Below are 13,972 nucleotides of genomic sequence, written 5' to 3'. Positions count from 1 at the left end.
GATTTGTCAAGTGCTTATCCATTTGTGTTACGGCTTTCTGTTTTGTTAAACAAAAACAAAGAGCTGAAGTTCCCAGTCCTTAAGATTTTGGGAAATATGTTTAGGCTCCAGCCTGAAGGAAATTGAACAGGGCCCCCGAAGTGGCGCTTCAGAACTCAGCTGAGCTCCTTGTTCCCGATCCCCTTCCCAAAGAATGATAGAACAAAGTACCATATTTTTTGCACCATAACACTCACTTTTTTCCTCCTAAAAAGTAGGGGGAAATGTCTGTGTGTGTTATGGAGGGAATGCCTACGGGTGGCATGCCTACGGATTTTCCTCCTCTAACAACTACGTGTGTGTTATGGTCGGGTGCGTGTTATAGAGTGAAAAATACGGTATATATTTTTTGCTATGATGAAAATCTATCTCATTCTGGGAATGGGGAAATGGCCATTGCGTGGGCTGGCATAGGGTTTGGCTCCCTCGGCTGTAGTCAAGAGTCCAAACTGGCTGTGACGACGCAGGTGGTTGAATGCATTTCATATATATATATATATATATATGCATTATATATATATATATATATATATATGCAGGTTTTGGTGTCTTCGGGTGTCTTCCCGTGTAAGAGTCGGGGTGTCTGTGCGACGTTTCGACGAGGTCTCACTCGTCATCTTCAGGCTGGTGCTTTCGGCTTCTTGTTACAATTAGGGGAAATACTGAGGGAGGAAATCCTCTGGTCGGTGGATTTAGCAGGGCTCCCGGTAGATCCCACAGCCCTTAGCCAGCAGTACTCGAATATATGATTGTGCCCTCGATCAGATCTCTACTTCACTGTCATAAGTAGCAAAACCATTGATACCATCTCCCCGTGTTTCCTACGTCACTGCCATGGACCTCTTTGTGACTGTGTGCTTCTTATTTGTGTTTGCTGCTCTGATGGAATATGCCACCCTCAACTACTACTCGAGTTGCAGGAAGCCACAATAATCTAGGCATGGAAGCAGCAATTACAGTAGCAAAATGAAGGCAGGTTTATAATTTCTATCTAAGTTACTAATTACAAAATGCAACTTCAGAAATGGCGTCTGAGCCAATATATGAATGATTATTATTATACACCAGGGCTTGTTTGCCATTGAGGCAGCAGCTGGTTTGGCCACTGAAAGCAGGAGTCTGGACTTAGATGGGCTTGATCCAGCAGCAAGGGTCTTCGGGTGCCCACTTTCCTCTTCACAACAATCCTGCGTGGTAGACTTAAGCTGACCAGCCCCCAAACATCCCTGGGAGTTTTCCAAATGGCCAAGGAAGGGTTTTGGCAGCATGTCCTGCCTGCTGCTCCTCTGCACAGGCCGTCCTGTCCTCCTCCTGCACTCTCCTAGGTCGTCTGCCGCACAATCAGATACGTGCCTCGTTTGGCTTGCAATGTTCCAGTTCGTGTACTCTCTGGCGCGTCCTGGCCTTGGGGCAGATGCTGTTCCTGCCGTCCCTGGCTTTTCGGCTGCTCTCGCCTCTGCAAGCAGGATCTGTGCTGATCCCCTTTGCCTTTGCAATCTGCTCGTTTTCCAGCTTCCCTTTGAACGAAATCCCCTCTGATTTTTAATCCTTTAATGCTGTTTGCAAAACCGCGGTTCGAGCACGTTTCTGCAAGGTTCCTCCTCCCCCCTCCTTTATATAAAGTTCTGCCTGGGTGGGGAACCTCAGGCCCAGTGAGCCAAGGGCGGCCCTCCAAGCCTTTCTATCTGGCCCTTGGAATATTTCCCAGGCCACACCCCCTCTTCCCAAGCCACGCCCCTCACTGGGCCTGCTTCCTATCTCAAAGTGTGTTTGCCTGGCAAAAAGGTGTCCTCGAAATCTGGTCTTACCTCTTGTACAGAAAAGTAAGATTTTTTTTCGTGCCAAAATGCATCACTTGTTGAAGGCATCTCTGATGAAGGAACAGAAAGCAATAGTGCCTAAAGGGTGATGTGGCTTCCTATGTGGGTGGATTTTGACATTTCAGTTTCACTCTGCCTTATACAGTGGTACCTCGGGTTAAGTACTTAATTCGTTCCGGAGGTCCGTTCTTAACCTGAAACTGTTCTTAACCTGAAGCACCACTTTAGCTAATGGGGTCTCCTGCTGCTGCTGCGCCGCCGGAGCATGATTTCTGTTCTCATCCTGAAGCAAAGTTCTTAACCCGAGGTACTATTTCTGGGTTAGCGGAGTCTGTAACCTGAAGCGTCTGTAACCTGAAGCATCTGTAACCTGAGGTACCACTGTATTTATCTATATGTATCTACAAGCGATACAGAACAACAGCCGCAGTGCTCTGTATGGTGCCCTCGTGATGTGAGACTACAACTCCCATCAGCGCCTCCAGGATCTTCAGGGATAAGTGTTGTAGTTCGGCAACACCTGGAGCTCACCTTATTGGAAATACCAGCTTTAAAGTAATATTTGTGAGCCACCCCAAAAACTCTCGAAAAAGCGAACTCCAAAACTTGGTGATACTTCTGAAGCCGGATGTTGTAGCTTTCTGTTCCCTTTTTAAAAAAAATAGCTTGTGACACTGATTTGTCCTAATATAGGTATTGCCCACCTGTGGATTTAGGTAAGTTAAGTGTCTAGAATTGCAGCCAGTATTAGAAACTCAGATATATAAGCTAGGCACCAAATCACACCTTAGCTCTAGGTTACAATTGTCACAACGGAATGTCTATTTGCCAGGGGGGTTGACTAGATGACCCTGGGATCCCTTACAATGCGACAATGCTTGACTATCGCTTGCTCTTACATTTCATTTGTCCCAGCATGCAAGAAAAAGCAGCACACACACAATGGGAATGGAATTAACTATGGACTAAGGCAGAGGTTTTTAAACTGTGGCGCCCAAAAATCTTCTTGTAATTGCAACTGGACCCGCGCCAGTAGTGAAACCCGCATGCGGAATTTTGAACACCGATTGCAGCCTGTGTCTCTTTTTAAGTCTCTACTTGTTGTCCGGGCCTTGTTTCGTTAGATGGGTATAAAGTGGGGAAAAAAAGAAAAGAAAACCAATTATTTAAGAAAAACGCACTTTGCACATGCTCAGCATTTCTTTGAAACAGACCTCACAAATGTAATCAGTGATAATAATTTATATACCGCTTACATGCCCAAAGGAGCTTCTAAATCGGCTCAGGGTTTAAAATCAATACCATTACGTTTCTAACCCCGCACCAAATTAAAGTATGCGCCAGTCTCCCAAAGCCTGGTCCGCGCAGGGCGCGGCGGGAGAGGTAGTTCCCGCTGCCCCTGCTCGGGCCGGCGCCTTATGGACGAAAGGACTTCACCTCCCGTCGTCCCTTGCGGCGGAGCGTTCTCACCCCTCATTGCCCGCGCGGGGCGCGCCGGGAGCCGTAGTCTCGCCGCCTTCCCTCGGCCGCGCGCGCCGCATGTCGGCGAGGCAAGTAAACAAACTCGCTTTCCCGTCGTGCCCCGCGGCCGAGCTCACAGAGGGAGGGAAGGCCGCGGCCCCGCCGCTCCTCTCACGGGCCAGGGAGGGTTGTGAGGAGGAGGAGGAGGAGGCGGCGGCGGCGGACCAAGATGGCGGCGTCGGGCTCCGGGGCCGCGGCGGCGGCGGCTGCGGGAGCCGGACCGGGCTCCTCCTCGTCGTCGTCGGGCGGCGCTGCGGCCGCGGGGGGCGTCGTGGCCGCGTCGGCCGCGGCAGCCGCCGCCGCGGCGTCCAACCCCCGCAAGTTCAGCGAGAAGATCGCGCTGCAGAAGCAGCGGCAGGCCGAGGAGACGGCGGCCTTCGAGGAGGTGATGATGGAGCTAGGCACCACACGGGTAAGGAGGACGACGACGAGGAGGGAGGACGGGACGGGGCACGGGGAAGGCGAGGGCGAAGGGCCGCCTCGCCGCCCGCCTGCCCCTCGGCCGGTCCGTCCCTGAGGGGGCGCTGCGGAGGAATGGGGGAACCGACTTCCGGTGAGGGGTACATATACGGGGGTAGCGACATCCGGTCTTGGGGGGGGGGAGAACGGGGTGGGAAGGGAGCCAATGACGGGGCGCCGACTTGGGAAGGGGAGGGCGTGGATTGGTTGAGGTCCTGGGGTGCAGCATCAGTTAAGGATGTGTGTAGAGGGGGAACCGGGGTGGTGGGGATCCAGTGGCAGAGTTGGAGAGCGTGGATTGGACTAGGCGGGTGTGAGGTCATGGGGGGCACCCTCAGTTGAAGATGGGCGTGTGAGATATGGTGGTGGTGATGACGTTGGGTCTCTTGGAGGAAGAGATGTTGAGTCTTAAGTGCTTAAATGGGTGAAAGGGAGAGGTAGTGGGGGGGGGCTTGTCTTGGGGTCATAAGGGGAGGGGGTGCTGAGAGAGGTCATGGAAGCTCCTTAGGGAAGATGGTGGCGGCTGTAAGGATGTGAATTGGCGGACACACTGTTTTGGGTGCTGTCTTATTTATCTATTTTCTAATAGATAAATGAGAGGGACGCGGGTGGCGCTGTGGGTTAAACCACAGAGCCTAGGACTTGCTGATCAGAAGGTCGGCGGTTCGAATCCCCGCGGCAGGGTGAGCTCCCGTTGCTCGGTCCCTCCTCCTGCCAACCTAGCAGTTTGAAAGCACACCAGTACAAGTAGATAAATAGGTACCATTCCTGCGGGAAGGTAAACGGCGTTTCCGTGTGCTGCTCTGGTTCGCCAGAAGCGGCTTAGTCATGCTGGCCACATGACCCGGAAGCTGTACGCTGGCTCCCTCGGCCAATAAAGCAAGATGAGCACTGCAACCCCAGAGTCGGTCACGACTGGACCTAATGGTCAGGGGTCCTCTTTACCTTTTTAAAAGATAAATATGTGGGTCTCTTCCTCCACAATAACCCTGTGAGTTAGGTTAGGCAGAGAGGCAGGAACAGGCCCAAAATGACACAGTGAGCTTCATGGGCAAGTAGGTATTCGAACCCTGGTCTCCCAAGTCCTAGTCTAACCCCTGCACCAAACTCCTTGCCTCAGGTCCACCAACGACATGCAACCCACCCACCCCCAGGAAGGTTACATTACATTTTGAATTCTGTGGAATTCTCTAGTTCATTGCCCAATCGATGGAGTTCTCTGGAATTCAAATTGCAATTCGATAAAATTCATAAGAAATACTATTAAGGAATCATCCAGCATCCAGCATAGCAGATTACGATTGCCACAACAGGTAGGAAAACCATTAAGTGGTCTGCTGAGACCCTGAGCCATTTTTAAGTGGTCTGCTGGGATGAAATGTTTGGGAATTGCTGGCTTAGGATGTAAATGAGGGTGGAACTGTCTGTAGGAGAGCAATGGCTTGAGAGTTGGCTGCGAATGAATCAGGTCATGGAGGGACCTTATCTAGGGGTATGGCCTTGTGTATTTGAGGTGGGCGTCATTAGTGGGCCACTGCAGTGTAGGGGACTTGTGGAAGAGTAGTATTGTCAGGGCTGAGGGTTCCCATTTTCCCCAAGATCAATGTTAGAACTGATGAGACCATTGTTGAGGCGCGCTGTTTAGGGAAGGGGGGTGGTCATTGAAACACTCGCATAAGGAAAAGGGAGAAGGAGAAGTAGAGAATAGGGAGAGTTTGGGCTGATTGGGTAATGTCATGGGGCACTCCATAGAGGAGGAATCTGGGGGAGGGATGTACTGTAATAGGTGGGCTTGATGGAGACACCACTGTGTTTTACAGTATAGAATGCTTAACTGCTGAAATCAGCTACAGATTTTAAGAATAAGAATATCTTTATTGTCATTGCCCCCTTCGGGGACAACGAAATTACTTGACTGCTCCATAAAAACACTAATTAAACAATCCAATATAATACAGCAAGGGAGATTAGATGACTTTCAAAGTCCGGGCTTCCCATTCAGGGCCGAGATCGCTCTGGAGAAGAAGCTGTTCTTAAGACGACTCGTTCTTGTCTTCATTGACCTGTATCTCCGTCCCGACGGCAAGAGCTCGAAGAGACAGTGACCAGGATGCGATGGATCTTTTACTATGTCCAGTGCCTTCCTATGGCACCTTGTGGCATAAATCTGCTCTTGATGAGCATCAGTGTAAATCTTCCCCACAGACTGGAACATAGGAAGCTGCCATCTACTGAATCAGACCATTGAGAAATCTTGCTTAGTGTTGACTACCCTGCCTGGTAGCAGCTGCCCAGAATTTCAAGCAGAGTTCTCTCCCAGTCTTACCTGGAGATGCCAGAGATTGAACCTGCAAAGCCGATGTCCCTTCCCTTGGATAGGGCAAACTGGTCTATCTAACATGGCCAGAGAGATATAAAGTGTGCACAGGTGTATTAACCATGAATTGCAATTCACGGAGGGATGAGGTTGTCAGACTTAAGCAGCATAGTGAGAACGAGCTTCAGGCCTCGCTGGCAGAAAGGGGACTTGATGCCAGTATCTCTGGGTTACTCAGAAATCCCTCCCGTCCTCAGTCTTTTAACAACTGAATATCCTAAGGTGAACATGCCAAAAGTGGCTCTTATACATTGGCTCTCTGGTCTTCTGGATACTGCCTCATCAGCCCCACCCAGTATGGCCGACAGGCAGGACTGATGGGAGTTGTAGTCCAGCAATATCAGGGTGCCAGGTTCTCCCACCGCCTCTCTTAACAGAAATCCTCTTGCTTGAGTTTTCTTCTACCATTGTTTTTGGGTTTCCAGGGAGAAATGAGGCTTCTCCTGACAGACTTGCTGAGGTCGTTGGTTCATTCATTTATCTCCATGCGTGATTCTCTCCTTGATCGTGATTAGGGCCGTGAAATGTGGTGAACATCTGGAGATACATAACCAACTAGGAAACATGATTTCAACAATTGGCTTTAAAAAAAAAAGAAGTTTTGCTTTGAACAATGCTTGGGGAATATGCTGATAAAGTCGTCGTCTTCTCTCTGGCTTCTGCAGTGCTCGAGGCAAAATGTTGGGCAGGTCCCCCCCTCTTCTTTTCATTCCGCAGATCTGGAACAATCTCCCACGGGAAAGAGGGGGAAAGTCTGCTCCCCGGAGATGGTTAAAATTAGATTGGGCAAAGGATGAGAAAACGCAAATACAGCGGCCTGGCCTCGGCGGGGGTGGAGGGGCACATTGGATGTGGCTGTCTTGGCGAGTTGAGTTGGTATCACTTGCCAAGGTTGGGTCAGGCTGGAGCCCTGGTGGATTTCTGTGCCCGGAGTCTACCTGGACTGTGTATTACACACCCTAGGATCTGTACAGATTTGGGGACTTGAGAGTGGCACTCAGGAAGTGCTTCTCTGCTTCCAGCGAAGGCTGGCCATGTTAGATCAAGCCTGGAAGGCCACACCTGCACCATCCATTTAAAACACTACGATACCACTTTAAACAGCCATGGCTTCCCGCAAAGGATCCTGGGAGCTGTAGTTTATCAAGAATTCTGAGAGTTGTTAGGAGACACACCACTCCCAGTTCTCCTCAAGATCTACAATTTCCAAAGTGGGTCAACAACCAACAACCAATCCCTGTTCCCAGGGAATGGTGGGAATTGTAGCTCTAGGAGGGGAATGGGGAATGTCTCCTAATGACTTGGCACCCTTATCAAACTACAATTCCCAGTGTTCAACTTCATCCTGTCAACTTGGGGTGACTTCCCAGCGTTTGGCCACTAGGTTGGAGGATCCACTGAGAACATCACTGGACAGGTCAGAGGGAGAAATGGAAAACTCTTTGTCCAGACACCTGAGAATTAATTTAGATGGATTGTTTTTCTCCATTGTGTAGGAGATTGTTATAATTTACATAGGGTTGTATCCAACGTTACATCTGCTCAGAGTAAGGCCACTGAAATGAAGACATGAATAGGCATGACTAACTTCGCTCCATTGATTTCAGTTGGTTTCCCCTGAGTGGAAATTAATTGGATTCAGCCCACTCTTTTTCATAATGACATCCCACATATATGCGAAGTTTGTTTGACTTCTGCCGAACCACATTTGTGTGAATCAAAATGGTGTGATTGACAAGCTAGAACGTGTGCAGAGGAGGATCAAGGGTCTGGAAACCAAGCCTTAGGAACGGTTGAGGGAATTGGGTATGTTTAGTCTGGTAAAGAGGAGATATGATAGCCATCTTCAAATATCTCAAGGGCTGCCACATGGAAGATGGAGAAAGCTTATTTTCCTCTACTCTGGAGGGTAGGGACCCAAACCAATGGCTTCAAGGTACAAGAAAGGAGATTCCAGCTAAACATCTGGAAGCACTTTCTGATGAACAGTAAGAGCTGTTTGACAGTTGAATGGACTCCCTCGTGAGGTGGTGGGCTCTCCTTCCTTGGAGGTTTTTAAGCAGAGGTTGGATGGCCGTCTGTGATAGATGCTTTAGTTGAGACATTGCAGGAAGTTGGACTAGATGACCCTTTGGGTCCCTTCCAACTCTACAATTCCATGAAGTGTGCATGTGTTACGGGGAAGGGAGGTGAATCAGTAAACTTTGACATCGAAGAGATGTCCTTTCCCCTAAGGAACAGCAGACGTCTGTTGGCTTCTGCCAAGGTCTTTGAGATATCAACAGCTGCTCCTCCCCTTTCATCATCTCGGACGTTTTTGCATGCCTAGCAATCCACAGAAAGGAAATTTTTTTTTGAAGGCTTCCATGCTTAAAATGCCCCGAAGCAAAGTTGTTGAGAATGAATAAGAACATAAGAAGAGGGTCTGCTGGTCCATCATCCGGCATTCTCTCAGAGGCCAACCAGATGCCCTGATGGGAAGCCCAGAACCAGGATTTGACCACAAGACCCCTCTCCCCTCCTGTGGTACTCAGAAGCATTGCTGTGGAGGCAGAGCACAGTTATCCTGGCTAGCAGCCATCGATAGGCCTGCTAACCATAAATTGGTCTAATCCATAGTTTCAGCCTTCCTGAACTAGACTTGCAAATATATCTGCGGAAGCTAGTAGCCTGGAACAACACTGACTGGTCCACCTGTTAACATGCTGGTCGCTGGTGTCAAATCAGTGGCTTGAAGTAGGGGATGGAGAAGCCCAGCTATCTCCCAAGGTTATGAAAGTTCTCCTCCCATGGCTGTGTATTCATCCCAGGTGACCAAGGAAGGTACGGTTTAGAAGCCTGCCTTGATCATGGGTCCTTTTTGTACTTGAACCAACGAAACCCTCAATGCCTAGAAACTTGAAGCTGGCAATATTTACCCAGCCCTTTGCTCTCTTTTGCCTAAAACTTGGCGTATTCCCTTAAGAAGGTTGTGGATAGCTGGGAATCTTAAGACCTCTTTCCGGTTTTGCTCCTTAGCATCCCTTTAGATATCTCTGTGCAGTCACGAGGTCTAGTGACTTTATTTTTGCATAGAACACGAAATCTCCCTTCCGTGGAATCCGACTCCTGTGTCTGCTGCCGCACGCCCCGATTCGAAAAGGGGGGTGACGTCACCTTACTGCTTCGGGGCGGTGTTGATGCGCTCCCCTGTTTGCGCAAGAAACGGCTGGTTAATTTTCACCCGCCGGCAGGCCGGCAGGTTGGTTAGGCTGTGAATTCTATACCTCGAGGGGACGTGCTCAGGTGTTTTCCCTCAAACCAGTCCTTCCAGAAAGGCTTGTGATATGTAGGATCCCCTAGGTAGATAAAACGAAGCAGAGATCCATCCTCAGGGCTCCAAAAGCAACCCACCCTGCAGCAAAACAGGCCAGATGCCAGTTAGCTAGTTCAGATTTGCCTCCCTCTTGTTGGGTGAGAGGTGGATTTACGAGCCAGTTAAATGTTGCACCGTGACGTGCAGAGAACTTCGAACACATAAGCAAAGGCTCTTAAGCACTAACCTGGACCTGCTTTGTGGGATATATAGGTAAAGGTAAAGTGACCCCTGATCATTAGGTCCATTCGTGGCCGACTCTGGGGTTGCGGCGCTCATCTCGCTTTATTGGCCAAGGGAGCTGGTGTACAGCTTCTGGGTCATGTGGCCAGCATGACTCAGCCGCTTCTGGCGAACCAGAGCATCGCACGGAAACCCCGTTTACCTTCCCGCTGGAGTGGTACCTATTTATCTACTTGCACGGGCATGCTTTCGAATTGCTAGGTTGGCAGGAGCAGGGACCGAGCAACGGGAGCTCACCCCGTTGCGGGGATTCGAACTCCCAACCTTCAGATCGGCAAGCGCTAGGCTCTGTGGTTTAACCCCCAGCGCCACCCGCATCCCATTGATATACAGTATAGTGTGCTCCAAAGAGCTGCTTTGTATTGACTCAGAGCATTGCTCCATCTTGCTATCTAGAGATGCACCTAAACATTGCTGGACTAAAACCCCCACTGTCAGCATCCCTGATCATTGGCCATGCTAGCAGGGAATAATGGCAGTTGGCTGCTCCAACCTGGAAGATCTCAGGTTCTCCTTCCTTTTGCCAACACTGCCTGGCAGCGATAGACCGCGATTTCAGGCAGGAGCCTTTCCTATCTGGAGATGCTGGGGCAGTGTTAGAAACTCAAGATACAGAAGCCATGGGCCAAGTGGCTCCTTAAACCAAGGTTGCAGCCGCCATAACAGAATCCTCCAGCCAGGCAAAGAAGAGGCGTCACTGCAGGGCAAATCCACTGGTCGAAGGCCTGTGTGGTGGAGGGGTGTGGCTTGTGGGGAGGGACGTGGCTTGTGGAGAGGGGGCGTGGCTTGTGGGGAGGGGGTGTGGCAAGGGGAGGAGACACCTGTAGGGAAAGTCTTGAGGGCTGGAGAGTGAAGCCTGGAAGGCCACATCCTGTCCCTGGAACTGAGGTTCATTGCCCTTTGCGTAGACAATACAGTGGTACCTTGGTTCCTGAACAAATCAGCTACCGAAGGCCACAAACCCGGAAGTGAGTGTTCCGGTTTGAGAATGTTTTTCGGAAGCCAAACGTCTGACACTGCTTCCGTGGCTTCCAATTGAGTGCAGGAAACTCCTGCAGCCAATCGGAAGCCGCGCCTTGGTGGTTTTCAAACCATTTCGGGTGTCAAACAGACTCCCGGAACGGATTAAGTTTGAGAACCGAGGTACTGCTGATCTACACCGACCAAAGATCTGATCTGGCTTTGGACAACTCCCTGTGTTTATATGTTCCATTTCCCTTTGTGGACAGTGTGGGGTTCCCTCCCCGCTTTAGCTGAGCCTGCAGATTTGAAGCAAGGCTTCCTGGTTGGAGGGTGCGATTCTGGCTGGCAAGAGCCTCCCCAGCACCTCTCCTCTAGAGGGTACCTTCAAAACTCCAGGATAGGAAACGGGAGATTCTTTCCGTTCTTGCACAAGTTGAAGGCGATCCTAAATGTCACCTGCATAACATCAATAGCGATGAAGTGGTCCTAGTTACAGGTAGCTCATTTTAAAGTGCTGCTTTTTAGCTTTAAAGCGGAGGTGTGGAAATCCATGTTCCTACAGCTGCTGCTAAAGTCCAGCTTCCATCAACCCCAGGCAGCAGGACTAGTGGTTGGTGCTGATAGGAGCTGTAGTCCAACCAGACATGGAAAGCCACAAATTCCCGCTCTTGCTTTAAAGCCCAATATGGCCCGGATCCAGGATAACTTGAGGTGTGCCAGCTCCCCATATATGACTAAGGTAAAGGTAAAGGGACCCCTGACCATTAGGTCCAGTCGTGACCGACTCTGGGGTTGTGGCGCTCATCTCGCTTTATTCGTCGAGGGAGCCGGCATACATGCTGGTCATGTGGCCAGCATGACTAAGCCACTTCTGGCGAACCAGAGCAGCACACAGAAACGCCGTTTACCTTCCCACTGGAGTGGTACCTATTTATCTACTTGCACTTTGACGTGCTTTTGAAGTGCTAGGTTGGCAGGAGCTGGGACCGAGCAACGGGAGCTCACCCCGTTGCGGGGATTCGAACCGCCGACCTTCTGATCGGCAAGCCCTAGGCTCTGTGGTTTAACCCACAGCGCCACCCGCGTCCCATTCCATATATGACTACAGTGGGCCAATTAGGAGTCTCTGTTTCAGGTTCTAGCAGGGGAGAAGCAGGTGCTGGTGAAGGCTGTCAGGAATCGTAGCCCAAAGCATCAGGTCACCCTGGTCATATATGGGATGGCTCAGTTGGTAGAGCATGAGACTCTTAATCTCAGGGCAATGGGTTCGAGCCCCACATTGGGCAAAAGATTTCTGCATTGCAGGGGGTTGGACTAGATGACCCTCAGGGTCCCTTCCAAGTCTACAGTTCAATGATTCTATCTGTGCCCATGTGACCAGAGGCTGTTGGGAGCTGCAGTCCCCACAATGTGTGGAGAAGGTCCCCACCTTCTGCTGATAATAATAATAATAATAATAATAATAATAATAATAATAATAATAACAACAACAACAATAATAATAATAATAATTTAATGTTTATACCCCGCCCATCTGGCTGAGTTTCCCCAGCCACTCTGGGCGGCTCCCAATCGAGTATTAAAAACAATACAGCATTAAATATTAAAAACAGCAGATGTCAAAGCGATAAACAACTACCTGACATTCGGAAGACATCTTAAGGCAGCCCAGTTCAGGGAAGTTTTTCACGTGTGATATTTTATTGTATTTTTGGTTTTTATGGAAGCCGCCCAGAGTGGCTGGGGAGGCCCAGCCAGATGGGCGGGGTATAAATAATAAAATATGATGATGATGATGATGATGATTATAAAACTTCCCTAAACAGGGCTGCCTTCAGGTATCTTTTAAAGATAAGATAGCTGCTTATTTCCTTGACATCTGATGGGAGGGCGTTCCACAGGGCGGGTGCCACTACCGAGAAGGCCCTCTGTCTGGTTCCCTGTAACTTGGCTTCTCGCAGCGAGGGACCCGCCAGAAGGCCCTCAGCGCTGGATCTCAGGCTGAACGATGGGGGTGGAGACGCTCCTTGAGGACCGAGGCCATACTGGGAAGCTGGCCCACCTGTTGAGAATGTTGCAACAGCAGATTCCCTGCATTGGTGGTGGGCTAGAATGAATGACCTTCAGCCAGGACTCCTTCCAACTTGATGATTCAATAATAAATGTAAAACTGGGTCGGAACAAGGGTTCATCTAGCTTAGCGTGAAAGTACTCGTGAGCCCCTGTGTGCTGTGTCTCTGCCATCTGCTCACTCTGAGGTATACTCCTCCTGGGCATTTAGGTTCCATTTAGCTACTAGCTTCCCCTCTTTCCTCCCATTATATTGTCCAGCCTATTTTCTTTTAACGAGAGGGAGAGTAGCAACAAGGGTGGGAGGGGGCTGTTCAGTTTTGGCACACTCTTCCCAGTGAGATTCACTAGGGCACCATCATTAAGACTTATTTCAGCCCCAGGCAGAAATCTCTCTTTTCTTCCAGGCATTTTGATTTGTGATCATTTTGCTGGCTGTCTACAGCATGTGTTTGCTGCTGACCTTTTATTATTGTGTCTGCCATGTAGTTTATTTCGCGGCTTCTCTCGCAAATCCCCCGATCTTTCAGAGTGGCTTTATGCCAGGCATGGGGAAAACCCTGGCCCCCCCTCCGGATGTGACTGCACTACAACTCCCAGCATCCCTGGCTGTTGGGCCATGCTGGCTGCTGGGAGTTGTAGTCCAGCAACATCTGGAGGGCTTTTTAAGAACTTGGAAGCCTCTTGAAGAACTCTGCATGGCGAGTAATAATAAATCAGAGCACCAGTCAAATCACCTTTCTTCCAATGGATTCCATTCCTTTCTCTGTTACTGCCCGAGATTTATGCCATGGCTTTGCCCTACGAGTGGTAAAAGATCTGTGTGTCCTTCTGATGTTCCTTTTCCTCCGCCACAACCCCAAAATCAAACTCTGTGCTTAATCTAAATTACGCAGATTGAGGGCGCCTTTGCATAGGATCCGTCAACTTTCTGTAGACCGTCCTGCAAGCACTCTGGGCTGTCTGGGTGATGGAATGTGATGGTGAAAGTTGGGAAATGTGGAGGGGACGGTTAGATGGTCAACATGATAAGTTTGGAGAGGGAGGGAGAAGAGGCAGGAACGTCGCTCCATGCTCTCAGAAGGCTCCCTCTGCTATCTTATAAAGTCTGTGCCCTCCATGTAT

General features: G+C 49.9%; 1 protein-coding gene across 1 annotated transcript in view; it reads left to right on the top strand.

The window, feature by feature from the left end:
* The first annotated feature begins 2,979 nt into the window (after positions 1-2,979).
* The window catches only part of CRTC2 (CREB regulated transcription coactivator 2), a 40,296-nt gene continuing 29,303 nt past the window's right edge, over positions 2,980-13,972 (top strand). The window contains exon 1 of the mRNA XM_082202147.1: positions 2,980-3,792. Within this exon, the coding sequence (XP_082058273.1) occupies positions 3,550-3,792 (243 nt within the window). The 5' untranslated portion in view covers positions 2,980-3,549. The remainder of the gene's footprint in view (positions 3,793-13,972) is intronic.

The sequence above is a fragment of the Podarcis vaucheri genome (assembly GCF_965113315.1).
Source record: "Podarcis vaucheri genome assembly, chromosome: 16".
In the NCBI taxonomy this organism is placed as follows: domain Eukaryota; kingdom Metazoa; phylum Chordata; class Lepidosauria; order Squamata; family Lacertidae; genus Podarcis; species Podarcis vaucheri.
The sequence above is the reverse complement of the archived record's forward strand: the minus strand, read 5'-3'. Positions and strand labels throughout refer to the sequence as shown.